The following is a 26,432-nucleotide window of genomic DNA, read 5'->3' on the forward strand; positions in this document are numbered from 1 at the left end:
GGAGAGCACTAGCGCGCACAGTGGCGAGCCCCGGCGCTGGGTTTGGTGCCACCCGGGATCCCGTTTCACTTACAGGTGAAGCTTTGTCAGAGCTCTTACTGAATACGGGATAAGGCTTTTCTAATTCATCCACCTATCATCCATCTTCTGTCTCAGGGCCAGGCCTGCGCTGGGCACGCCGGCGTGCTTTATCGTACAGGACTTCTGGAGGAGGGGATTTTAAGCAGGAGTAGGACGCGGCCGGGGGACCGTCGTGGGGAGGGGGGGGCTCGCTGCGCGCGGCCTTTTTGCTAGAGAGGCCGGCGCGCTCTTGGACAGACCGCGGGGGCGAAGGCACCAACCCTGGAGGGAACCCCTCCCCTCCTCCAATCCCCAGGACAGGGAACGCGGGTGGGTTCCACATTCTCCCGGGCCCTCTGACCCCGAGGGCCGGCCCGAGCGGCCCCGGCAGGTGCCAACGAGCCCGGGCCGTCCCTAGGGCCGCGCCCCGCCGCGGTCACCGGAGCCTGCCCCAGATAGCGGGGCCGGGAGGCGGCTGCGGGCTCCCTGATTGGCCGGTTCCGCCGGCGCCCCAGCTGCCCCGGCAGCGCCCCCAGCCCTGCCGCCCCTCCCCCCGCGCCGGCAACCAGGGCGAGGGGCGCGCGGCGGCGGCTCCCGGGCGCTGATTGGCCGAAGCTGCGGGGGGCGGGGCGGTGGGTGTGAAGGGGGCGGGCTCGGGCTGCTCCCGGCTCCCTCCCTGCTTCCCATCTGCGTCCTCTCTCGCGGCTCCCGCGTTGCATCATCTCCAGCCCGCGGCGGCTGAGGGAAGGTTGGGCGCGGCGCGACCCCTCAGGCCCGGCTTCAGGCTGCTCTCCCACGCTTCTCCTGGCCCTTTCCACACCTGCTTCTGCACCCACGCCGGGAGCTCCCCGCGGGCCGGCTCCCAGAACCCGCAGGGCACAGCCGGCGGGCGTCGCCAGCTCTGCCAGATCCGTTCATTGAGAGCTCCGGCTTATCCCAGAGCAAAGTCCCCCGCCTCCTCCAGCTCGGGGCCTCGGGCAGCGCCATGGAGAAGAGTAGCGAAACCAACGGCTACCTGGACGGCGCCCAGGCGGGGCCTGCAGCCGGGCCTGGCGCGCCGGGGTCCGCGGCGGGACACGCGCGGCGCTGCGCGGGCTTCCTACGGCGGCACGCGCTCGTGCTGTTCACCGTGTCCGGAGTGGTGGCGGGCGCCGGCCTGGGCGCGGCGCTGCGCGGGCTTGGCCTCAGCCGCACGCAAGTCGCCTACCTGTCCTTCCCTGGCGAGATGCTGCTCCGCATGCTGCGCATGATCATCCTGCCGCTGGTCGTCTGCAGCCTGGTGTCGGGCGCCGCCTCCCTCGATGCCAGCTCTCTCGGGCGCCTGGGCGGCATCGCCATCGCCTACTTCGGCCTCACCACGCTCGGCGCCTCGGCGCTCGCCGTCGCTTTGGCGTTCATCATCAAGCCTGGGTCCGGCGCGCAGACCCTCCAGTCCAGCGACCTGGGGCTGGAAGAGTCGGGGCCCCCTCCGGTCCCCAAAGAGACCGTGGACTCTTTCCTCGACCTGGCCAGGTAACGCTCCCCCACCTCGATAAGCGAACTGTGAGGGACACAAGCTCTCTAATGCTCTCCAGTGCGCGCGCGCGCACACACACACACACAGACACACACACACACCCTCATAAACCGCTAAGAGTTCATTCTTAATTGGCCGCTGCTGATGAACCAGCCCTACCGTTAGGTGGGTGTTAGGGAAGAGGCAGCTGTCTCATCTGTACTGTACTTATACTATCTGGCCGCCCTTACCAGTAAAAATGTTCCAGCCACACCCCAATATCTTCACCCTATTTTCTCTGCACGGTGCCCAAAGGCTTTTGGGAGCATTAGTTAAGTTTTGCCTGTATCATCCTCACCTGTAATCTCTGGCCTTGCCTGTTTCAGCCCTTTGGCTGAGAGCAGGGTGGCAATTTTTGAAGACTTGTTAGTGGACCCAGGGATAACAAGGCTGGAGTTAGTTGTATGAGGCCCATTGCCCAGCAACATGGCTCTCTGGGGGGCTTGGGACAGATTGCTGTCCACACCATAGTCAGGACTACTGTAGAGTATTGTGACTTTCAAGGAGCTTATTTCTGGAAGGGTGAGTTCTAGAGGGGAAGGAGTTTTGCCTGCCTTTGCGACTCGTAGAAGTTGCATTTTATCGCTTGAGATGCAGTGTTGTTTCTGGATTATCGGAAGCCTCAGCCTCTCTTGGTTTCTCTGTTAGCCCAGAGTTCACAGATGGAGAACTGCAGCCTGGAGGCATTTGTGGTCCTGGCCAGGTTCAGCTGAGTGGGGAGCTCAGCTGGCTCCTTCTCCAGGTTTCCGAAAATTCTGGATTCGGAGCCTTGGAGGTATGTTTTGTCTTGAGTCACTGAGGGAAAGCTCCTCGTGGCTGAGGCTGTGAAAAACAGCAAACCCCGGGCAAAGTGACTTGACTTCCTGCTATTTCCTTTTCTCCCTCTGGAAAATGTGATGACCGTCTGCCACTTGAGAGTGTGTTCATTTGAAACTACAACAACAACAATAAAAAGTCCAAGGCTCTTGTATTTAAAAACACGCACACACACACAAAACCAAAAAACTCCGATGAGGGGGACCAAAAAGTTCATACCAAAAAGGCAGGTGGAGGTGGCCTATTAGGTCTTTGATTTGATCACAGTCTTTGGTATCTGGCAGCTTGATATTTGGAATCTTCTGAGATCCTTAAAAGTTTTGGGACTTTAAGGTGGGTGCTGAAAACAAACTCTGCTGAGGTTGAGAGTGCCTTTGGCTTTTTACATTCAGTATATCAGGAGGGAAGGTGGTTGTGGAGTTAAAGAATTCTTTTTTGCAGGGATCAGTGGCCCAGGGAAGAAGGTATGGATGCCCAGCTCTGACTTGCTAGTGGTACCCCAGAGGGAGGCTCAGTAGCATTCTTTTATCTCCAAAACAGGGACAGTGGCCCCCAAACAGTGCAAGGTAAGGTGAGGGGTTACTTTATTACCACCTGTCTCAGAAGAGACAGCTTATTTCCTGATCTTGTGGTTTTCTAGCTTTAGATCCAAGCCCCTACAGTGGCTGCTTCTGAAGTGAATGGTGACCCAGCATCGTGGCTTAGTGGTCAGTCTGAGTGCAAACTTTTCAGTGAGTTGGACAGCAGATACAGGAAAGGACTAAGAGAACCTTTGTCGTGGCTTGTTGGGAATAGGCAGCAAGCATTTCATAATGCTTCCACAGCCAGCCTCCAGCAGCTCAGGGATAAAGGTAGAGCGGGTGGTATGATCCTATTTTACAACTGAGGAAACTGAGACTGAGAGAGATTAAGCGATTTGCTCAAGGTCACAGAGTGGTTTATCAAAAGAGGGATTAGCAGAACTATGGGGCTCATGCCCCACAAGTTCAGGGCTCTGTTTCTCCCACTTTTCCCTCCCCTAAATCAATATGCTATAGTAATGGTGCCATGCTGCTGGTCTAGTCTGACCATCTCAGAAATGCTTGCTCTGGGCCAAAAGGGAATCAGATAAGAATATGATTCGGGTCAGGGCGGATGCCCACTTCCTCTAAACAGAGGACCAGAGCCCGGTCAGTGAAGGAGAGCCTGTGTGCTGCTGCTCAGATTGGCCTTCACGTCGAGCAGCTTATGAGAGGGAACTGAGTTCTGCGCCATGTCTAAGGGCTTCCTGGGTCTCTGGGCCAAAGTTTTAAATTTGCTTCCTTCAAAGAAACCCAGCAGATGCTGATTTTATGTGACTGGCAGGGCACAGTCCTTTCTGCCTGTGGGCACTGAATGAAATGAGACGGCAGGCAGACACCTCAGTTATCCAGCAGGCGCTCACGGGGTAACTGCCCGGGACTCAAACACCCAAAAGGAGTCGGAAAAGTCTCTGGTGACTTAGTGCAGCTGCTGCTGAGGCTTTCCTGGTGGTGGCGTGCCTCGGGGTCTCTCTGCTACGATTTCTAATTTTTCTCAACATGGAACTACAAGTCAGAAAGAAATGAAGCTAATAAATATTTGTTATAACTCTGAGAAGACTTTCAGAATGCCCTTGCTAAATGGTTTGATTTCCCAACACACAATGGATTAGAAATAACAAAGGCCGGGGAGTGCATGTGAGGCCCAGGTGCTAGACGCAGGCCCTGGGAGAACTGAGAAGCGGTGATGGAGAGCAACTAGCAGGTGGGAAAGTCCCAGGCTCCTCCTGAGCAGCCCAGAGCTTTACACCTGGGGACCCAGAACAGTACAGGACTCTCAGAACTGGGTGTGACCCAAGTGATGGATCTGTGACTGTTCATCCAAAATGAAATTGTTTCGGCACCAAAGAGACCGAAACAGGTTATAAGGAACTCAGTCATTATGGAACTTCTCTGTCCCTAACAGGACTTACTGAGTGTGAGTCCTAGAGCATGTCCCTAATTTCTGTGTCTTAGCTTCCTCATCTCTGTAACAGGGATCATGAAAGTACCTACCTCAGAAGATTGTTCTGAGGGTTATATGAGTTATGTCTGTAAAACTTAGACCAGGGCTGGCCCATTATGCTTGCTCTGGTTATAAATGGAGTGGTATTACAGAGCTATCGGGAATTTTTGTTTGTTTGTTTCACATGAACGTACAGGGATGGCCCTCTTTTCATAGTCTGGAAGAAAACAGAATAAATGTTGTGGGGAGGGAATGTTTGGGGGAGCTCAGAATGACTTGAAGCTAATGTTTTTAGGTGTGGTGGGAACTTCATGGAGCTTGGAGAAAAAGAAGTGAACAGTTACTATGTTTTGGACTAATAGAATCAACACTGTGGGGAAAAAAGGTGGGAGGGAGCCTGGGTGACTCAGTTGGTTAAGCATCTGCCTTCGGCTCAGGTCATGATCTCAGGGCCCTGGGATCGAGCCCCATAGCTGGCTCTCTGCTCAGCAGAGTCTGCTTCTACCTCTCACTCTTCCTTTATGCTCTCTCTCTCTTTCTTTCTCTCTCTCTCTCAAATAAATAAAAATCTTTTTAAAAAAAGAACCAACACGTGGGAAATTTGGAAAATGTAGAAGAGTCAAAACTGAACACAGAAGAGCCTTCCATTCTAAAAGGGAGCAGAAATCCTCACATAACCTCTCTGACATTACAGTTTCTGCATCCCCCCTCCCCAATGCATTACATGTTTATGGTGTTCAAAGTTGACCAGTCGACCTCAATTTTTTTCAGGTATAAGTGGAAAGAATTGAGACCACTGGCTTCTAATATTCCCTGGGGTGTTAAAATTTGTAGTTTTCAAATGGAAAACCAGAGGCTTATCTGCAAAGGTGGCAGGTAGGGACAGCTCCTGGGCCCAGGCCTCTGTCTGCACCAGCAAGCGGAAGAATGGCCCTGGGCCACTATCTTTTGCAAAAGCATAGCAGGGTGCAGCCCTGTGCCTGGTAGACACAAGTGAGATTTTGCCTGTTGCCCAGTTTTCTAGGCTTTATTGTTTTTTTCTTGTGCTCATTTTCTCAACAGTGGACAGTGCTTTGAGCCTTTCATTTCACAGAGGGAGGCGTGAGGGACTTACTTTCCTGGTCAAGGACTGGTGTGAATATGATGCCTCTTAACCCGCAAAGAACACATTTCTTTAATAGCTTCAAAGAAACCTATAGGAGACTGAGCTCTAATATTAGCCCCTGGATCACAGTCAAGGGACTGAATAGTCAATGGTTTCTTTTAACTGTTGGCCATGGCAAGCTGTTTGGCCTATGCCTATGTCTCTCTTCTATACTCAAGTTGAAGACTTAGCAAATCTAACAAGGATTCAGATTAATGGAGGTTTCTCAGCCTAATTAGTCACTAAAGGGGAAAAGTGGCAGCTTGTTATTTAAAAAAATAATAAAAGATTTTACCTTAACACCTTTCCTTCTGCTACCCAGGAGACTACCTGAATAGTTCAGAGACTGAAAAGAGCATACACCCAGCAAGGCAGCGTGGGTAGTGATTAAAAGCAGACACTGGGGTCAACTCTCTGAGTTTGAATCCAGCTCTACCACTTGCTAGCTGTATAGACAAGTCTTTAAGCCTCTCTCTGCCTCAATTTTCTTATCTGTAAAATGAGACTAATAATAGTATCTACTACCTACATTTGTTATGAGGATTAAGTGAGTTAATATTGGAGTGTCTTGCTAATATTCTCAAGTGTCCCAGCCCCTCAGGGATAGCCCTCAGGCCATTCATTACAGAGGAGTAGAACTGTTTTTAATCTTATTTCTCCAAAAGTCCCCCACCCCAGGGTCCTGGCATTAACCTTTCCAGCTGGAATCAAAAACTGGATATGGGCCTTAAAAGAGGGTAGATTACTCCCCTGCCCCCCACTGTCACCAGAGTGTGAGCCCACTACCCCCAGCCCTTCCTCTGCTCCCAGCCTTGTGGGGGGTACCAAGATCTGAAGGGGCATGTCCCTGTTAACTGACTCTGTAACAATAAACACTAAGGATAATAAATATTTAGCAGGTGTACATACCGTGCCGTATCCTGCTCTGAACAGTCTTTGAAATTTTCATAAATTCAGTAAAGAATTTTTGAACTTAAATAAAAGGAAATATCTCTGGAACAAAAAAATATACCTAAGCAAAAGTAAATTGTTTTCCATTCTTCTCATATAGGACAGGGAAACGCATACCACCCTTGACAAATAGGATCAGAAGAGCAAACAGCACCAGATGTATAAAGAAGGAACGTTTTTGAAGTTTTTCATTGTGTGAGCTGCCTGAGTGTACACCATCATTAACAGCAGTCCAGCCTCTCATACCGGGTTTTCTGTTTAAGTTATGTACCCAAAGGTTCCTATAGCACTGGAAAGGATTGTCCGTTCATTCTTTCCTAATTTGGTCTGACATGGGTCTCTGAATTTAGTATGGACCTGACATTTTTGCAGATGTTTTTGACTTAGACCTACTCTAAGAAATACACTTTAAATTATGGCTTCAGTACACATATATCCCCACCCCCACATACACAACATGAAGCAAGTGCCACAAAGCAGCGTTTTAAATGTGATACATGCTGGTATTTTCAATTCTGTCTAATGTAGTACATATTTTATTAAATGTTGGCTGTAACTAATAAATGCTTTCACAGCTTACTAATGTTAGAGGAACTCTGGTCCAATGTAGATCTGGTATTTTATAATTTAAGCAAATTTCTAAGGATCAAATAACAGAAAAAGGAAGTATTTGAAAGTTTGAATAAGAGGAAGAGCTCAGCGGTTAGAAGCACCCTAACACCCAGTGAAATTGAGTGCTGTGTAGACGTAAAGCATGGGAAGACCACTTGGTCCTTCTTACTCCCAGACTCTGGATCTCAAAACTCCAGACCTGCAACGTCCAGTGTGATAGACACTAGCCACAAGTGTTTACATTTAACTTGTTTCAATGTAAATAAAATAAAACAGTTCAGATTCTCCCTAGCACCAGCCATATGTCAAGTGTCCAACAACCACATGACTACCATATTGGACAGTGTTAGTCTAGGTGGAGCGTGAATGGGAGATGTACCAGCTTAATGTCTCTGGGTTCTTGGTGTCCCCATGTGCTAAATGAGGGTGTTGATCTTGATCACCTCTTAAATCTCTCCCAGCTCAAATGCTTCTTATTTTGAAAGCACATGGAGTTATTGTATGAATGTGAGGAGTTAAAGAAAAGTGCCTGAAAACAGAGCTCTGAGGGGCAAACGTACTTGCATGACAAACAGCTGATCCCTGAATGCAGGAGAGCTCAGGAGTAAGGAAGCCAGAGTTCATTCACAGCAGTGTCTGTGTTTAAAAGCCAAAGGGAAGCGGGATAAGCTTGCAGAGAGGAGATCAGAGTTGGAGGGCTGACACTACCCGACTGTACAAGACCTACAATAAAACAACCGTAATCAAGCCAGTGTGGTGTTGGTGAAGGAACAGTCAAACAGATCAATGGAGCAGAATAGAAAGCCTGTGTGAATGTAGTCAACTGATCTTTGACAAAGAAGTAGAGGTGATACAATGGTGCAAAGATAATCTTTTCAACAAATTGTGCTGGAACAACTGGACATCCGACACCTAGACACAGACCTTGCACCATTCACAAAAAATGACTCAAAATGGGTCACAGACCTAAATGTAAAAGGCAAAACTCTGTAACTCCTGGGGGAAAATGTAGAAACCCTAACTAACCTTCAGTATGGCAATGACTTCAGAACAGCACAAAAGGCACAGTCTGAAGAGTGCAGAGAAGTGTTCTGCTTACTCCCACAGCCTCGGCTCCCTGCCCTTAGTATGGGCAGGAGGGACTGCGCCTGGTCTGTGGCAACGACAGGGACAAGGGAAAGGAGGATGGCCTTGTGGATGCAGGAGCTACATCTCCCTGCCCCCAGGTGGTGCCTTCTCAGGGACCAGTATCTGAGAGCTGAGTTATAGAAAGTTCCGTCATCCCTTTGAACGTATGTATGTTTTTGGTTGTAAACTCTCTGCAGTTAGCACTATATCTTATTTTCTAGCCTTTTAAGCAATTTTGAGATACGATTTCAATACAATAAAATGCACCCATTTTATGTGTACAGTTCAATGAGCTTTAATAAAGAATGAGTTGCAATAAAGAAAGTCTAATAGTGAGAAGGAAACCCCAATTTTATGTAACCTAATCATGAAAATGACATCCCATCACCTTTCCTGTACTCTGTTGGCTAGAAGCAAGTCATAGGCCCTACCCACACTCAAGGGGAGGGTGTTGTACGAGGTATGACTACCAGGAGTCTGTCTGAGATTGCTTGCCAAGCTGGGTTGCAGTCAGACCTGCCTACCTCTGAAACCAAATGCACTGCAAATGGTTGCCTAGAGATTCCAGTGCTAGGTAAACAGCTCAGCCACAGAAGTATGTATTAATGGATAAGTTTGGCACAAATTGTAAAGGATGATTCAATCTTTTACAAATGGACTGGCCCTGGGATTTTGTTATATATCAAGACCAGCATCCTGCATAGTGCCTGACCCAAAGGAGGCCCTCAGTAAAAACTGTTCACATGCATAGATTTTGGTTTCTAAATCTAGCTTAACTTGACCAGTCCTATTGCCCTCCTTTTACAACAAATATTTTATAAAATCCTTCATCCTGAAATGAAATCCATAAATAGAATTTCAATTCACTTCAATTTCAAAGCATCAGTATGACTCAACAGAAAGATAAAAGGAGAGTAAATTATAATAAAAAATAATGTGTTTCAATATGTAAAGATCCTAAAACGAAGTGGTTAGGTGCTTGCTTCTGAATTTACATTGACCATTAGTGAGACAGCTGTAAATGCAGGATGGTACTTGATACTGGTCTGTGTAATTAAGGACCCAGATCCTACAGTTTGCCATTGGTGATGTGATTTTCCAGAAAGATGAACTATCTTTAGAAACATTCTGAACAAAACAAAATAAAAACTAATTCCACGTTTTGCACAGTAATTGCATTCCCAGAAAATTCAGTGTATATGTTCAGATTGTACCAAAAAATACCTTGTTTTGGAATGAGTTTAGGCTGAGGTCATGATAAACAAGGTTTTCGTCTACAGGTATATCATATAGGGTATTTGGAAAGTATGAGGGTCACACTCAGTAGAATGAATGGCTGGGACCTGGCACTCCCCTCTGTACACACTCCCCCAATAACAGGAATACCCCCCAATTATTTCGACCATGAAAACACTCCCTTGGATTTCACCAGTGGGCAATACCACTCCCGTTGAAAACCACTGCAAAAGAGCTCAACTTCTAGGGGAAGGGAAAGTGAGGCAGTTTTTCTGGAGTACCACGGTGGAGATCAGGGTAAAAATCGGTGCTCGCGGAGTATCTGTTGTGGCCTAGCAGCTGAAGCATAGCTGGGTGTTGGATCAAGCGGGGACCACAGGAACTGCTGGAGGAGGAGGGAACACGGTGTTGGGCTGTCAGGAATGGGCATCTGAAAGTAGACACTTTGAACACTGAATTTTAAGAACACTGACGAAGTACTTTCTTTTCCCACAGAAACCTGTTTCCCTCAAATCTTGTGGTTGCCGCTTTCCGTACGGTAAGGGTTGATGCTTTGTGAAAAATAGGAAACTTATGGGGGCGGTGTATAAATGATGGTATAGAGTTAGGTAAGGTGGGTCAGAGAGGGGAAGTATTGTTAACAAAACTTGGTAACCCTGGCCTAAATTTTTATAGAGGGGACCGTGGAGTGAAAACAAACAAACCAAGCAAAACAACAAAAACCAAAAAGGTTTTCTAATATATCCCACTGGTTCCGCCATCTTGTCATATCACCTGAGTAATACCCTTAAATCACATTGTGGGGATCTCTTAAATATTTTAGAATCTTAAAAAAATACACTTTTATCTTTTTTTCTGATTATGAAGGTAATATATGCTCATGCAAAAAATAAAAAACGAAGTGTAAAAATATGGAAGAAATTAAAAATCACTCATAATCACTACCTAGAGATACCCATTAACATTTTGGTATACAGCCTTCAGATATGTTTTTTCTCTGCATGTGCACACACACATGTTTTAAAAATAAAAACAATTGTACTACACATCTTGTTAGTATGTACACATCTACACATATTGTTCTTAATCTCTTTTAAGGCAGCGTATTATGAACATCTTTCATGTCAGTAAATACCCTTCTGCATAATGTTAATTACCGTATTCCACTGTGTGAGCATATCATAATTGTATTCTGTCAGTCCCTTACTGGTAGACATTCAGATTGTTTCTGGTTTTTCTTAATTTTAACAAGACTGCAAGTAACATCCCTGTAGCCATGCTTTTTGAGGAGAAGGAGTATAAAGGTCTAGATTAGATGGACTAATCTCATTGCCTTTTCCAAGCATAGTCTTTTCAGTTTCTATTTACAGCCTCTCCCTCTCTTTTCTCTCTTTCTCTCTCTCTCTTTAAAAAAAAAAAAAAAATCTACGGGTGCCTAGGAGGCTCAGTTGGTTGAGTGGCTACCTTCCGCTCAGGTCATGATCTTGGGGTCCTGGGATGGAGCCCCACATCAGGCTCCCTGCTCAGCAGGGAGTCTGCTTCTTCCTCTCCCTCTACCCCTCCACCCCTCCCCTCTGCTCGTGCTCTCTCTCTGTCTCTCTCTCTCAAATAATTTTTTTTTAATCTGCATAAAAGCACAGTTGTGGCTTATATATATAATGTGAGGTAGGAAAAAAATAAAAGGTTTATGGGGCTCTCAGTGCCCGTCCCAGAAGGTGTGGGGTGGGTTTTGTTTCCCCTGTCACCCGTAGTCACAGGACAGCTGAACACCTCTGATTGTCTGAAAACTTGATAAATCAAAGGTAAGAGAGACCAGACCGCATCAAAGGCAGGCACAACGCAGTACCCCATAATGGGCTCCTCTTGACAGTTCAGAGGCAGGTGTCCGTAGAAGGGTCAGAAAAGGCATTTTATAAGAGATGCCATTCATTCGTGCATTCTGCCATAGGGAGACACCTGTGTGCATAGTGCAGAAGTATGTGAATTCAACTGTAGGACCTAAGTTTGGAGAGTCATTTCACTTCCGATAAGTGAGTCTCCCAAAGACTTAGCCAGAAAACGCCATCTTGCCCCACATCCTTTGCTTTGGAGAGTGGAGGCCAAGCAGATTAGAGTAGATGCTGAGGGGTGCCTGGGTGGCTCAGTAGGTTAAGTGTCTGCTTTTGGCTCAGGTCATGATCTCAGGGTCCTGGGATCACCCTGCGCTGGGCTCCCTGCTCAGCGGGGAGTCTGCTTCTCCCTTTCCCTCTGCCCCTACCCCTCCCACTCCCAGCTCATGCTCTTGCTCTCTGTCTCTCTCAAATAGATAAATAAAATCTTAAAAAAAAAAAGGGGGTAGATGCTGAAAAGCATTTAAGCACAAGTAAGTTCTAGAACAAAGTGGAGCATAAATATATGAATGAAAATAAAGTGACATTGAAAAGTGAACTTCGACATTATGAAATTAATACTAAAGTTCAAATAGTATAACATGTCAGCTGTTTGAGATCTCAAGCTATCAGCATGAAATTGTGCAGACCTCCTCCAAACCATTGTCCTTAATGGTGTGGGTCCCTAGATGACTCAGAGGCCTCCTGGGGTGTATACTGCCTTGGTCTTAAGCAACTTTTGTACAGTTCTCAGAAGCCTTTGTCAGGCCAACCAAGTGAGGAATTCCCAGAACACTTGGAGTGAATAAGAAGAGCAGCAAGAGGTCCAGCGGTCCTCTCGATTTCTCTGGTCAGCCTTCACCTCTGAACTGACAGCGTCCTTTCTTTCTCTTGTTCCCAGTATGCAACTGATTATAGAGAGGTGATCCGCAACACGAGCTCTGGAAATGTAACCCGTGAGAAGGTAAAGCTCTTTAAAGATCATTTGTGGCAAATAACTTATAAAGCAAATAATGCTTTTTAACGGAAGGAGCGTACAAGATGCATCTTCTCAACAGGACTGAGAACTCGGGGGTTTGAAAGACGTACCTGAAGAACGTAGATTAGGGTTGCTCCTTAGGTTATTCAGCAACATGGCCAAGGGCCAGCATTGGAATCTTCAGCAGATCCATTTCATCACCTTAGAACTGCTGTCCCGTCCTTCAAAAAATATCTTATAACGCCCCTTCTGCTATCCTGAAATATAATAGGTGATTTAACCTATCTCTACGCGTAGAACTTGTCTCGGGGACTTAACTCACTATAGCCATCATTCACTCACGCGTATTTCTTGAGTAGCTGTTATTGGCTGGACACTGGGTGAGGTCCCAGCCTGCATGATAGAGCTGAAAGGGACAAGGGACCTCAAGGATTATTCTGTGCTGCTACAGAGCTGTCACGGGAAGAAGGAGGTAGTTCGCCTTTTCCCCACCCCCACACACACAGCTTCTCAGGACTGAAGGGCTCTGAGCCCTACCAGCCTTTCTTTGAGGAAAAGTTCTACTTAAAAAAAAAAAGTTGAAAGCTCCTAATTAGTCCCATTCACTTCATCTTGCAGATGAAGAACTGAAGGTCAGAGAAGTTATTTAATACCAGAGCTGGGACTAGAACTCAGGTCTATGGTAAAAATGCTCTTTCTCTTTTTACCATGCTGATACATGTTTCCTATTCAGAATATCATGTGTTTTGATGGAATAAAACATTTGTCCAATATATGCTAGTAGTCGTGAGATTGAGCATTATGGAAAAAAGGAATACAGTATATCTGTATATTTTATTTTAAGTTAGTGACTCAGGAAAGAATATCCTGAAAATCTTGCAACAAAGAATTTGTTGACATTTGGGACGCACAGTTGCAATCATTGACTCTTGATCTGAAGGAACTTTTCACCAGACCAGCTCTTTTATTTTTTTTAATTTTTTTTTATATTTATTACTGCAGTGTAGTTGACATACAATGTTATATTAACCAGCTCTTCTTTTAAAAGCAACCCTTTGGGGGTATCTGGGTGGCTCAGTCGGTTAAGCACTGACCCTTGATGTCAGCTCAGGCCTTGATCTCGGAGTTGTGAGTTCAAGTCGTCTTGAAAATGCTACTTATAAAATAAAATGAAATGAAATGAAATGAAATGAAATGAAATGAAATGAAATGAAATGAAATGAAATGAAGTGAAGTGAAGTGAGGTGACATAAAATAAAATACAACAAAATAAACCAAAAGCAACCTTTGAAGTGATTGTCCAACCTCTACTTGAATTCTGATTCATCTGTTGTAAACTTAGACCTTCTGTCCCCTCTCATCCCACAGATCCCCATTGGCACAGAGATTGAAGGGATGAACATTTTAGGATTGGTCCTCTTTGCCCTGGTGTTAGGAGTGGCCCTAAAGAAACTCGGCTCTGAAGGAGAAGAGCTCATCCGTTTCTTTAATGCCTTCAATGAGGCGACGATGGTGCTGGTGTCATGGATTATGTGGTAAGTTTGACCCACCTGCTACTCTCCCTCTCATTTCTCCTGCCATCCATAAAAGAACCCAAGTCTACTGTCCTAGGTCACCCCTGTGGGACCACCTGGCTAAGTGCTTCACCTGTGGTTGATGCACCATAGGCCAGACTTGATACAGGGTGTGGTGGAAGTGGAGACAGTTTTTCCTCTTGTCCAGGACCTCGGAGAATCAGGCATGTGCCATGGTTACTAGTCCCTTCTTCAACACCCACAGTGACCCCTTATGGTTCTATCCCTGGTGATTTATTTATGAGTTTCCACCATTGCCCATATCATATGGGATGCCCATATCATCTTTTGGGGCTATGAACTCCATAAGTGTGCTACCTGCTGCATAAAATAAGGCATGTTTATCTTAAAACAGTAGACTCCAGCCTACAAAGGGGCACCTTCCTATAATATTTCACAGCATGGAAGGCAAATTCATTTTCACCCGTGCATATATAAACGTGGAATGGTCTCTTTTCACATAAATGTTTCTTTATGTAGTATCAATAAAAGCACAGTTGTTTAATAAAAACCATTGGATTGATTTCTAGCTAACAAGTAAAAATTTGGCCAGAGCTCTCAAAGTGACTTCTCAGAAATCATACCAATTCCAGTGCCTATCCCTTATAAGCTTTATCTTGCTGTTTTACTTGAGCCAAACTTCTGTGGGTTTTAGCTTCTACTCGTACATTGTCCAGAAACGTAGTTTATCCTTTCATACATGAAGCATTTTCCTTATTGTCAACCCTTAACTGTCTCAGAACTTCCCTCTCTCAGATGGCACGGGGGTGGCAGATCTCAGGAGGGAAGCCTGAAATTTGGTAGTAAAGTTTGGAATTGAGTGGGAGGCCAAGTCCAGAGCCCCCATGGGTGGTGTTTTATCTTCCCCAATCAAAAATTCCAGAATCTAATTCTGTCATTGCAAACATGACTGTTCATATGACTGTTGTTGTTCTGGGGAGAAAAATATTTTCAGAAAGGAAAAAGTGTTTTCATCACATGTCAGGTTCTTTTCCTGGCTTATTTTTTTAGTCTTAAAATCCTCCCAAAGTTTGGATTAAAGGAAATTATGCAAGAAAGTGATGTTCCTATGTTCAGACATTTGTTTTCAATCTGAAAACCAATTTATCGTCATTCCTTCAATAAGCGGGTGTTCAGTAAGGCAGACCCTGCTGTGTGTTTGACTGCAGTGTGAGATCTGTTGCCCAGCCAGTGCATCTCACACAGAATTAGGGTTTAAAATGCCTACCTGGTTAAAGGATCTCCACCAGGTTTGAGAGGGATCTCCCAATGGCAGCTCTTTCTTTCTTTCCTTAGCTAATTACCTACTGTAATGTCAAAGCATCCCCCTACCCTGCACTATTCACAGAAATAATGCCTCAATGGATTAAATACAGGCTCAGCAAACGTGGCAGACCATATGGTCTCTGTCACAACTACCAACTCTGCCATTATAGGATGAAAGCAGCCATTAGACTATTTATAAATGAATGACCGTCGTTGTTCCAATAAAACTCAGGCTGCCAACCCATGCATTAAACTATCCAAGGAGGAAGGAAGAAAGGAGGAGGGGAGTCCCCTAAAAGTATTAGAAGAAAACATAGGAGTATGGAAACTCTTCTTAAATGAAATGCAAAAAGGAAAAGTCATAAAAAGCTGCTAAATTTGACTACATCAAAATATAAAATGTTTGGATGCAAAAGATACCTTGAACAAAAGAAGACACTTACTAAAAAAAATTTATATATATTTACATATAATGTATATATGTGCACACACACACGAATCTCAAAGCATTCCAGAGGACTGGTACCAGCTCACGAACTGTTTGTCTGCAATGAGGTTTATATGGAAATGAGAGTAAGTGTTTAGAAACTTTTGTAGCAATTTCATGTTGCTGCAACATCTGAGCACATGATCACTTTTCTAATATTTTATTTCTGTTGTCTTTTATAAGAATATTGGTCCATGACCAACTGGATAGAAAGACACCAAAGATAATTTGAGAAGCCCTAATCCAAAGCATTCTGGTTGTTGAAAAAGAAAAAAGACTGAATATACTATTAGAAAGTGGACAAAGTATGTGAGCAGGTAATTCATAGAAGAGGAAACCTGAATGACCAATAAACATTTTAAGGGATGCCCAATTTACTAGGATTAGGAAAATGAGAAGTTTGGTTGTATCAGGCATTGATAAGAGTGAGGATAGTTTCAAGCAAAGGGTGGAATGTTTAGAAGCATCCCTGGCCTCCATCCACTAGATGCCAGTGATACCCCTCCCCAAAGCTGTGACAACCAAAAATGTCTCCAGACATTGCCAAATGTCCTGCAGGGGCAGAATCATCCGTGGATCAGAACCAGTGGTATAGGGAAAAGATTGTTCTCCTGGACAGCTGGTGGGAATATGAATTGGAACAGCTACTTTAGAGAACAATTTGTTGATATCTACTAAAATTTAAAATATGCACACCCCATAACTCAGCAGTTCTATTTCTTGGTGTCTCTACCTAGAGAACACAGGCAGGTAGGCACAAAGAGGCTGCTTGCAACATTGTTTGTAGTGCTGAAAACCTGGGAACAGTCTGGAGGTCCATCAACAGAACAATGGCAAGATAATCTATAGTGTTTCGGTTTTGAGGCTAATATTTAAAAAGAATAAGGTAAGGTGGAAACAACCCAGATGTCCACTGGTAAATGAATGGATCAGCCAAACGTGATAATACACATACAATGAAATACGATTCAGCCTTAAGAAAGGATGAAATTCTGACGTGAGTGAACCTTGAAGACATGACGCTACGTGAAATAAGCCAGTCACAAAAGGGCAAATAATTGTATGATTCCGTTTACAAGAGGTACCTGGAATAGTCAAATTCATGGACAAAGAAAATAGAACGGTAGTTCCAAGGAACGGGGGCGGGGCAGGAAGACGAGGTTATTGCTTAATGAATACATAGTTTCAGTATAGGACACGGAAGCATGCAGGACATGGATAGATGGATAGTGGTGATGGTTGCACAGCAATATGAATGCACTTGAAACCACTAAAGCGCACACTTAAAAATGGTTAAAATGGTAAATTTTATGTTATGCATGTTTTGCCACAATTTAAAATGACAAAATAAGGTAGATTTCCATGTATTGACATGAAAAGATCTCAAAGACATAATGTGGGGTTCAAAATAAACATACAGATTTAAGTACATACCTATGCATCTAAATGCTTAACAAGTAGAAGTAGTTATCTAAGGAGGGGTCTGGCATGAGCATGGTGCTGAAAGAGGATTTTGGCCTAATTTGTGTTTTAATTTTTTGAAAGGAGAATGCATTCATGAGTTGCTATGGAATTTTAACATTAATAACACTGGTTAGAATATCTCCGTAAAGAAAATTCAGGAAACCAGTGACAGTGGCTATCTCCAGGGAAGGAAACTTAGTACTTGGGGGGCAGATGTGGAAAGGACACTTTATTCGTCCTTTTGAACGCTTTCAAATTTGAACTATGTGATATTATTATCTATGTAATTGAAACTTACAAATAAAGTCAATGATTATAAAATTCTTCCTAAATTTATGTTAAATTCAAAGCAGCTGACTTTTGGGGTTTTGTACCTCCCATAGTTCATTCCTTCCCTTTCTTCTTTCCGTCTCGCCATTTAAAAAATTTTCACGTTCGAGGAGTGTTCCCTGAGGGTCATTGTTAATGACTTTTTCCCACGGAATCATGATTTCCAAACCACAAAGAATTTAAAACTTAACAAAAGTCCCAGCTTTGACTCAGTTCTGTATCACAGCAATTCTGCAAAATAGGTGTTAGTCTTTTGTGTTTCTAAGTTCTCAGAACAAGCCTGACCAAGGCTGAAAGTCAAGTTCTCAGTCCCAGCAGCTTTGATCTTGAGGAGTTCCTCGGCTTTCTACTTGGGAGCCCATGTGGTTGGTAGCATTATCCAAGGGGAAAGAAATCTGGGTTCTGGTCCTGACTCTATTACCCATGGTGATTTATCGTGTTACTTTTACTCAGTTTCACAGCCTATAAAATGGGCCCATCCTTTTCAATTCCTCAGGATCATTCTAGGGAGAGCTTCTTTTTTTTTTTTTTTTTTAAGTAGTTTCCATGCCCAGTTTGGGTCTTGAACTCACCACCTTGAGATCAGGAGTTGCATGCTCTACTCACTGAACCAGCCAGGCACCCTTAGGATCATCCTAGGGAGAAATGAAGACCACTTAGTTGAAAGTCCCTGTGTTGTGTACCAGGAAGGGCCTGCATCTCCTGGGCCCATTATCGCATCACTCTTACTGACAGGTACCTGTGCTCATGCCCTAGGTATGTACCCGTGGGCATCATGTTCCTGGTTGGAAGCAAGATTCTGGAAATGAAGGACATCATCGTGCTGGTGACCAGCCTTGGAAAATACATCTTCACGTCTATATTGGGCCATTTTATTCATGGAGGAATTGTTCTGCCACTTATTTATTTTGTTTTCACACGAAAAAACCCATTCAGGTTCCTCCTGGGCCTCCTCACGCCATTTGCAACAGCGTTTGCCACCTGCTCCAGGTGAGTCGATTCCAGGTGCCCTAGGCTGCTCTGAGCCATAGTCATATGGAACCAGGTGAGTCCAGTCGTAGATGCACAACCAGCATTTGACATATTTTAATTTCTTGAAAACTCTAAATTGGTCTTGTCTGGTTTTTTTAATTACCAGCCCCACACTTTTATGGAAGTAGGTTTCTGGGATTGCCGGAGGAGGGATTGTCTTATTCCCTTCTCCTTCTTGCTCCTTAGAGGTCAGATCATTATTTAATCCAGTTGTGGGTCCTCACCCTAACTGCCTGAGTAAAAGAAGGCAACCACTTAACTTAATACGCGTCTCAGGGAAGTTTCTAGAATAATGTCTGCCCAATTCTCCCTCTGGATACATGAAATAGAAAATAAGACCAAGGCATCATGGTGATGAATGGGTGCTTAGCTCTCCGGCAGTCCACAGTATTGTGGGATTGTCTAATTTAGTACAAAAGATGCACCTTGTCATTATTGGAAATCCTTCCCAAAAATTGGGCTTTCCAAGTATGTTAAAGAAAACTTTCAAAGGATGGCAGCACATTGCGTTCATACATTTGGGTTTTGCCTCTCTACTGCATGTTTCCTCCCATCCTGAGTGGCTATTTATGTGATAAGGTGGTGGTGGTAAGAAGAATTAGGGAGGTAGATTTCTTGGCTTAGAAATAAATCTGCTTCCCAGCTATTCCAGCCACCCGCAGGGCTAGCTGGAGAGAGCAGGGCTTGTTCTTCTAGTTATCCAGTAACATAGTCCCTCTCCAGGCTCTCCCAGCCATTGCTACTTCTTGGCCTAAAAGGAAAACAAGCCGTGGTTTGCCTCTTGCTTCTGGTGGGGAACAATTCAAGAGAGGAGATGCGCATATGGAATAAACAGTTCCTTGTTGTCTTGAGACCATTTGGCACCATGAGGTGGTGTGGGGTTTCTGGAACCGTTTGGAACCGGAGTATCCAGGTAAGTAACGTAACAGGTGAATCTGGGAGTCAGAGTTTGAATACTTTGCAATCGACATTACCGCACATTGTGACAGAAGCTTTATAACAATTCCAATTTTTCTCTTTCTTCAAGGGAAAAAAACCAGACACTAGGATGATGCTAACTGCTCTGTTTCTGGGTCTGAGCCGAGCAGTCTGTGAGCCGGGCTGGGAAGGACTGTTGTCATGGTTGGCCATTTCTCCCCTCCAGCTCAGCAACCCTTCCCTCCATGATGAAGTGCATTGAGGAAAACAATGGTGTGGACAAGAGAATCAGCAGGTTCATCCTCCCCATTGGGGCGACTGTCAACATGGATGGGGCAGCCATCTTCCAGTGTGTGGCCGCGGTGTTCATTGCCCAGCTCAACAACGTCGAGCTGAAAGCAGGACAGATTTTCACGATTCTGTAAGTTCATTTTTCTTTTCTCCATCTTTAGGTCTGGGTCCAAACTTGAGGGGTTTTTCTTTGTGTGTGTGATTTCCTTTGAAACACCTCACGAATACCCATCTCGCCATGACTTGGAGAGGTCCCCTTTGGAAAATGACAGCACGAATTCATTACTTGAAGAGAGTGAATCATCTCTGAAGGGCCCAGCCAGCAGCATCTAGGGTTGTGTAGTTTTCGGTTTCCAAACCATGGCTGCCATATTTTGCATTTCTCTGTGCCCACACCATGCTCTGTTAATGGCCAGTCTTCTGTGCCGTCCCCTAGAGTGACAGCCACAGCCTCCAGTGTCGGAGCAGCAGGCGTGCCAGCCGGGGGGGTCCTCACCATCGCCATTATCCTGGAGGCCATCGGGCTGCCCACTCATGACCTTTCTCTGATCCTCGCTGTGGACTGGATTGTGTAAGTAGCAAGCCCTAAGGGCACTGAATAAAAGAAAGTCTGTGGACTTCCCTAGGAGCTTGGCACCGCGCTGGGTTTAGGACATGCAGAGAAACTTCAGACATGCCTTGTGAAGGAGCGTACAGTCGAGCTGGCCAGACAAAAAGTTTTTTAATGATTTTATTAATTATTTGTCAGAGCACAAGCAGGGGGAGCGGCAGCCAGAGGGAGAAGCGGGCTCCCTGCTGAGCAAGGAGCCCCATGTGGGACTCGATCCCAGGACCTGGGATCATGACCTCAGCTGAAGGCAGATGCTTAACTGCCTGAGCCACCCATGCGTCCCAGGCAAGACAAAATTTAGAGCTAGGAAAAATTAAACAGTGTAAGAGTCAAAGGCCCATGAATGACCATGAAATGTCATTACTGGGAACTTGGTTAGGGCATCCAGGAAAACAGGGGTCCAAGACCTAGGCTGGGCCCCCAGTGCAGGCCCAGGGGGGACGAGGGTCTAATGGACATTGTTGGCTGCATAGGAGTCCTAGCTGTTGGAGCAGTGAGCCTTTGGGAATGATTGTCCTTGTCCTGGAACATGCAAGGAGTGCTTTCTGCAAGGGCAGTGAAGATGAACCCAGCTGATATGAGTGGTTTGGGCTCAGGGAAGGAGGAGTTAGGCAGGAGGTATGATTCAGGCCACCATCACCAGGGCTCCCGTAAAGGCACAGAACAGTGAGCATTGATTCTGAGTGTGGGTTCCTTGAGTCACGTGATACCTTCTTCAGGTGGAAACAATACTTGTTTTATAGGGAAGGTCACCTGAGGTACTAATGTTGGACAGTGGAGCATATGGACAAGAAAATGAGCTCTGGAGCCCAGGTACCTGGGTTCAAATCCCAGCTTTGCCATTTACTAGTTGCATGGTAGGAACTGTTCTGTGCTTTGATCTGCTCACCTGTCAAACAGGAATAATAATGGAACCTGCACCAGAGCTGTGTTGGAGATGCAGTAAGTTAGCATATCCACAGTGCATAGAAGAGTTCCAGGCTTGTGGTAACGCATTCAGTAAACATCAGTGAAGAAGGACACTGCTGGCCAGGCGAGCCAGAGCCAGGCACGGCATAGCCTAAACACTGGAGTCTGGCACTGGGCTCGTGGCTCTGCCCATTGTGGTTGGGAGTGGTGGTTTCCAGCCTTTTGTGTAAGCCCCGGAAATTTGAAGGGACTTCTCAGAATCCTTACAGTTTCTCAGAACAAGGAGGGTGAACTGTGCAGCAGAGACCCACATTGTCCGCACAGCTCATCAGCGGGAACTCAGTCCCTGAGCTGGTGAGTGCACAGGACCAGAGTGGCGTGTCAGAGGCCCCGTCCGCTTCCTCGGCAGCTGCCTCTGCATGAGGGAGGCAGGCCTTGAAGAGGCTGTTAGTCAGGAACAGGGACACAGGGCACCAGGCAGACTGCCCAGTAGAGACCTGAAGTCACAGGAGCTGCTGACCACCGCTCGGGCCCTGCTTGTACAACCCTCAGCTTCTCCGGTGCCCGCAGGCGAATTCACACTTTTCCCCTCTCTCCGAAAGGGGCACTGTCCTTGCTCCGAGCCCTAGGGGAAAGAGAGGGTGCTTCTTGGGCTAACCTGTGGGAAGACAAGCTTTGGAAAGAACAGTGCTAGGAGATGGTATTTGCCAACTTCCATGGAATACATGCGGAGTTGAACATTCAGCAGAGATTCAGTGTTGAGGTGAGAGAAAGAAAGGGCATTTCCACAGTACCCCGGAGCGGGAGAGAAGTGGGATCCGAAACCCTGTCTACACTCTCCGTCCCAGCTACATGTGACTCTCATACGATGTTGTCCACTACACATAAAATACACACATAGAAAGATGTTACCAGATTCGCTGGGAGTTGTGAAGTGTCAGAGTGACTTTTGTTTTCTTCTTTATACTTTTTTTTTTTAAGATTTTATTTATTTATTTGACAGAGAGAGAGAGAGACAGCCAGCGAGAGAGGGAACACAAGCAGGGGGAGTGGGAGAGGAAGAAGCAGGCTCCCAACAGAGGAGCCCGATGTGGGGCTCGAGCCCCAGAACGCTGGGATCACGCCCTGAGCCAAAGGCAGACGCTTAACGACTGGCGCCCCTCCTCTTTATACTTCTTTCCAGGTTTTCCACAATCAGGGTCTGTTACTTTCCTGAGAATAAGAAATAATGAAAGAAACTTAGTGTAGAGTAAAGTGAGGCCTGTGCCTCTCGTAGCGTGCTCTCCGGACCCCGGCAGGGCCCCCAGGCTGCTGGGGCGGCCGCCCGGCTCGGGGGCACCCACGGCAAGGCCTGCCTTTTCTTCCCCCGCAGGGACCGCACCACCACCGTGGTGAACGTGGAAGGGGACGCGCTGGGCGCGGGCATTCTCCACCACCTCAATCAGAAGGCCGTGAAGAAGGGGGAGCAGGAGCTGAGCGAAGTGAAGGTGGAGGCCGTGCCCAACTGCAAGTCGGAGGAGGAGACGTCGCCTCTGGTGACGCACCAGAACCCCGCGGGCCCCGCAGCCGGCGCCCCCGAACTGGAGTCCAAGGAGTCGGTTCTGTGAGGGGGCTGGCTCCGGGTTTGCCCGCCGGCGGGGCGCCCCGCCGTGTGGGGGCGGCCAGCGGGCGCCGGCACTGCGCTCACCGACTTTTAGCCCCGAGCAATGCTTTGGCCCAGTCAGCGGTTCGAGGATTACGTCTCCGTGCGGGCATTGGGCTCCCCAGCGGGAACTGGTTACCTACCGGAGAGCAGGATACTCTGCCATATGGCTTGATCCATGTACAGGTGCAACTGTGTGTGCTTTGGAAACCCGTCCTGGAGCCGCGGGCTGGGGCGGAGCGGGCTCCCAGGGACCGGGTAGTGACAGCTTGGAACCACGCACATGTGCTCTCCACTGCGCCAGGCAGCTCTGCCCTGGGGGGCTTTCTGGGCAAACGTAGGGGGTTTACAGTCCTTTGTCACGCTGCCTCGTGAGCCAGAGTAATTGGAAAAATTCCCAGATTCTTACCCTTGGCTGGAATTCACCGAGCTGGGACTCGAGGTGTGGCTGGTTCTGATTGACTGGTTGTTGGTGGGCTTGAAGGCGCTGCACGTTGTCCAGTTAGAAATACTCCAGATGGCGCTTAGCACTGTGGGGGTCTCTGGTCAGTGGCATTAAGTAAACAGTTTAAATGCTGAGGTCGGGGAGTGGGGGGGTGCAGCCGGCAAGGGTAAGTTAAACACCCTATGAGGACAGATGGACAGACAGACACACACATACACACACAGGCATACACCATTGTCCTCATTCTCATCCCAGCCCCAGGGAAGTTTTCTGTTTCCACTACGTGGCCTCTGACAACACTGTAGCTTTATCCCCATCCACTCTGATCTGGCAACCGGCCAGAGAGGGGCCTCTTCCTCCATCATCATTTCAGGACCTGCTGGTTTATCAATCCATTCTTATAATTCAGCTAGCCCCCTAAAATGCTGCACTGTGCAAAACAGAAACAAAAATGAAAACACATAAACTCACTCACTAATTGGGGTGGGGTGGGTGCCCCCATTCCCAGGTCCCCAGGTCCCCTGGCTTCGGCTGATTGCTGTGGGCTCGGTTTCTTTTCCTGCCAGTAGATCAAAAGTTGAAACCTGTAAGCCAAATGTCCCCGTTCCTCCAGATACCTGCCGACCTGGTCTGAATCTAGGTGAGGGGGGTGTATCAAGAAGACTGGTGTTGCCAGGGACAGGGAAGACCGAAAGGCACAAGGATGTTCTTTCTCTGTGGCTGTTGGTGTGTTTCCATGGTGTGATCTGCATGGTGATTTGTAAAATGGGGCTGATGTCACCTGCCTCTTACCTACCTCAGAGGGCTTTGGTGAGGCAAACTGAGGGAATCCGTGAAAACAACCCTTTCGCTTCTTGGATATCAAGCGCTAACACCCCTATGCTCTTCTTATGTTTTACCCAAGTGATACCTTTCTTCACGGAGGCCTCGCGCTCCGGTAAAGACAGCTTCTCTGAGCAGAACTTTGTTCTCTGTGTGCGTTAGTAGCTCTGTCCCGCCGCTGGTTCTCTTTGCAGATACTTGCTAGCATCCAGTGCGACCTCTTCCTCACGTCTCAGGCGTTCGTGAATGAACCACCCCATCCTGCAGCACATTTCCGCATCCCTGGCTTCCCTGTGACTCCCAGACCCCAGGCACCGGCTCGGCCACCTCACAACGGGCCATTAACAGCTTCGGGATGTCCCACCTCATGTGTTTTCTTGTTTTCCCTGTTGCTGTGGCATGGCTGTCACCCTGGCCCTGCAGAAGGGGACACACCATGAAGATGTGTATCCCGTGCTGTTGGGAATGGGCGGGCGGGGACAGAGGCAGCCAAGCTCCTCCGTTTTAAAATCGGGGGTGTGTGCCTGAGTGGAAGGAGTGGGCAAGAGCCACGGGGCACAGGGCTGGCCCGGCCAGTGGGAAGGCCCAACTCGCTCCAAACTTCTTTAAACCAGCTGAGCCACCCCCATCCCCTGTGAGGCCAACAGGGACCAGGAACTGAGCTGAGAGCTGCCTGGAAACCTTGACCCTCTGGCTCCTTGCTGATCCCCTTCTGTTTTGAAAGGGGAAACAATCACCTTGTCCCAAATTGCAAATGAGCTTTCACTATTTCTCTGCCTTCGCCTTGGGTAGATCTTACCTCTCCTTCCACGTGTATATGGCTCTGTATGCACACACACGCATATATATGTGTGTGTATCCACATTGTTTTAGCTCCAATCCAGGCAAGTTGAATTTGGATAGAGGTGAACTAACCACAGCGTTGGCTTCTGCAAACTGGTTTTCCTGTTTCTAAAAGTAAATTTCACAAAAGGTAAAAATCAGAGTTGCACATGCAGTGAGCGTACCTCCTCTGTCCCGAACCTGACAGTGCAGTGGGAGAGTGCTGGGGCCTGCAGCAGGGTGCTTCTGTATGAAGTCCCCCACGACGGCTCCCCTTCTCCTGGGAGGAAGAAGGTGCTGTGTGTCTTCCTGTTTTTCAGTCTGTAGGAGCAATCAGACCACGACCCAGACCCGGCTGGGGAAAATCCTACTTTCTCACTGTCTGAAGCTGTCTCCCCCACTCTTCTAACATGTTGTCGTAAATACTGTTGAAATACTGTTCATCTCTGACTGTTTTGTGTGCGTGACATTTGCCTTAAAACATAGCAGTCCTCAAAATGAATACAGTATTTCTGCTAGGATCTGCACGTTCCTTTATTCCTTTCCTGTGCTCTGAAGTGCCAGTTACCAATGAAGCTCTTCTAGGGGATCACCTGAGGGTGACTGAGTTGATTTTGTTCTCGCAGCGTTTAGCCAGCCTGACCCCCTGAGGCAGGATAGCCGCTCAGGTGGGCCAAGCTGCTACAGGGCGGTCGCTGATGGGGCTCACAGGAGGTGAGTGTCCAGCAGCTTCCGGGATGCCTCCTAGTCAGCACTAGCAGGGCTCATGAGAAAGTGGGTGGTTTCACTACATACCTCCGTAAAATTAAGTCTTGTTGGAACAGCTAGGTCAACAGGCCTTAACTGAGCATCTGTAAACCAACAGCCGCGCTGGAAGAATGCCCTAGTCCATAGAATTACTGAGAAAGTCCCTGCGGGAGGCACTTGCTCAGGCCTCCACCATCATCCACACCCAACCCAGCCTATTCTTCCATATAATCTCATTTTCAGTGACACCACATTCCAGCACAATTAGGGAATTTAGGAGCTCCTTATAAAAGATTAACCGACAAGCTCACACTGGTAGCCTTAGTTTCCAGGCTCTGGGGCCCCTGAAGAAATAGGTCCCGTTCTGACCTGCACATTTCCAGCTCTTCATATCATACAGACACCGGTTTTAATTTCTGGACAAGGCCCAAAGGGATGAGGACAGAGCTTACACAGACCAAGGGCCTGATGGGGCCTGTTAGTAACGACCAGGTTCCTACCTTGGAGGACAGCTGTCTTGCTTCTCGGTTTTGAAGAGTGTTTGAAGGCTGAGGTTGGTACTCAGTGCCTCAGCTTTTTAATATAGCCAAATCAAGAGGAGCAGTTCCATAAGCTGCCTCTTCCCAGGTGAGCAGGAAGTGTGCAGACCTCTGGGGTCACCTGAGCCTGTTGAGGGGAACCTCACACGGCACCCATGAAGGACATGAGCGATGTAGCAAG

At 47.0% G+C, this 26,432-nt stretch overlaps 1 protein-coding gene across 1 annotated transcript; it reads left to right on the plus strand.

Moving 5' to 3' along the window:
- Nucleotides 1-737: 737 nt before the first annotated feature.
- On the plus strand, nt 738-25,486 carry SLC1A4 (solute carrier family 1 member 4). Its single transcript, XM_026484545.4, has 8 exons — nt 738-1,572; nt 10,002-10,044; nt 12,276-12,338; nt 13,722-13,888; nt 18,231-18,464; nt 19,651-19,845; nt 20,152-20,286; nt 22,607-25,486. The coding sequence occupies exons 1-8, from the start codon at nt 1,046-1,048 to the stop codon at nt 22,839-22,841; spliced, it is 1,599 nt and encodes a 532-aa protein (XP_026340330.1). The 5' UTR covers nt 738-1,045; the 3' UTR covers nt 22,842-25,486.
- Nucleotides 25,487-26,432: the final 946 nt, after the last annotated feature.

Source organism: Ursus arctos, unplaced genomic scaffold (assembly GCF_023065955.2).
Source record: "Ursus arctos isolate Adak ecotype North America unplaced genomic scaffold, UrsArc2.0 scaffold_8, whole genome shotgun sequence".
Lineage (NCBI taxonomy): Eukaryota > Metazoa > Chordata > Mammalia > Carnivora > Ursidae > Ursus > Ursus arctos.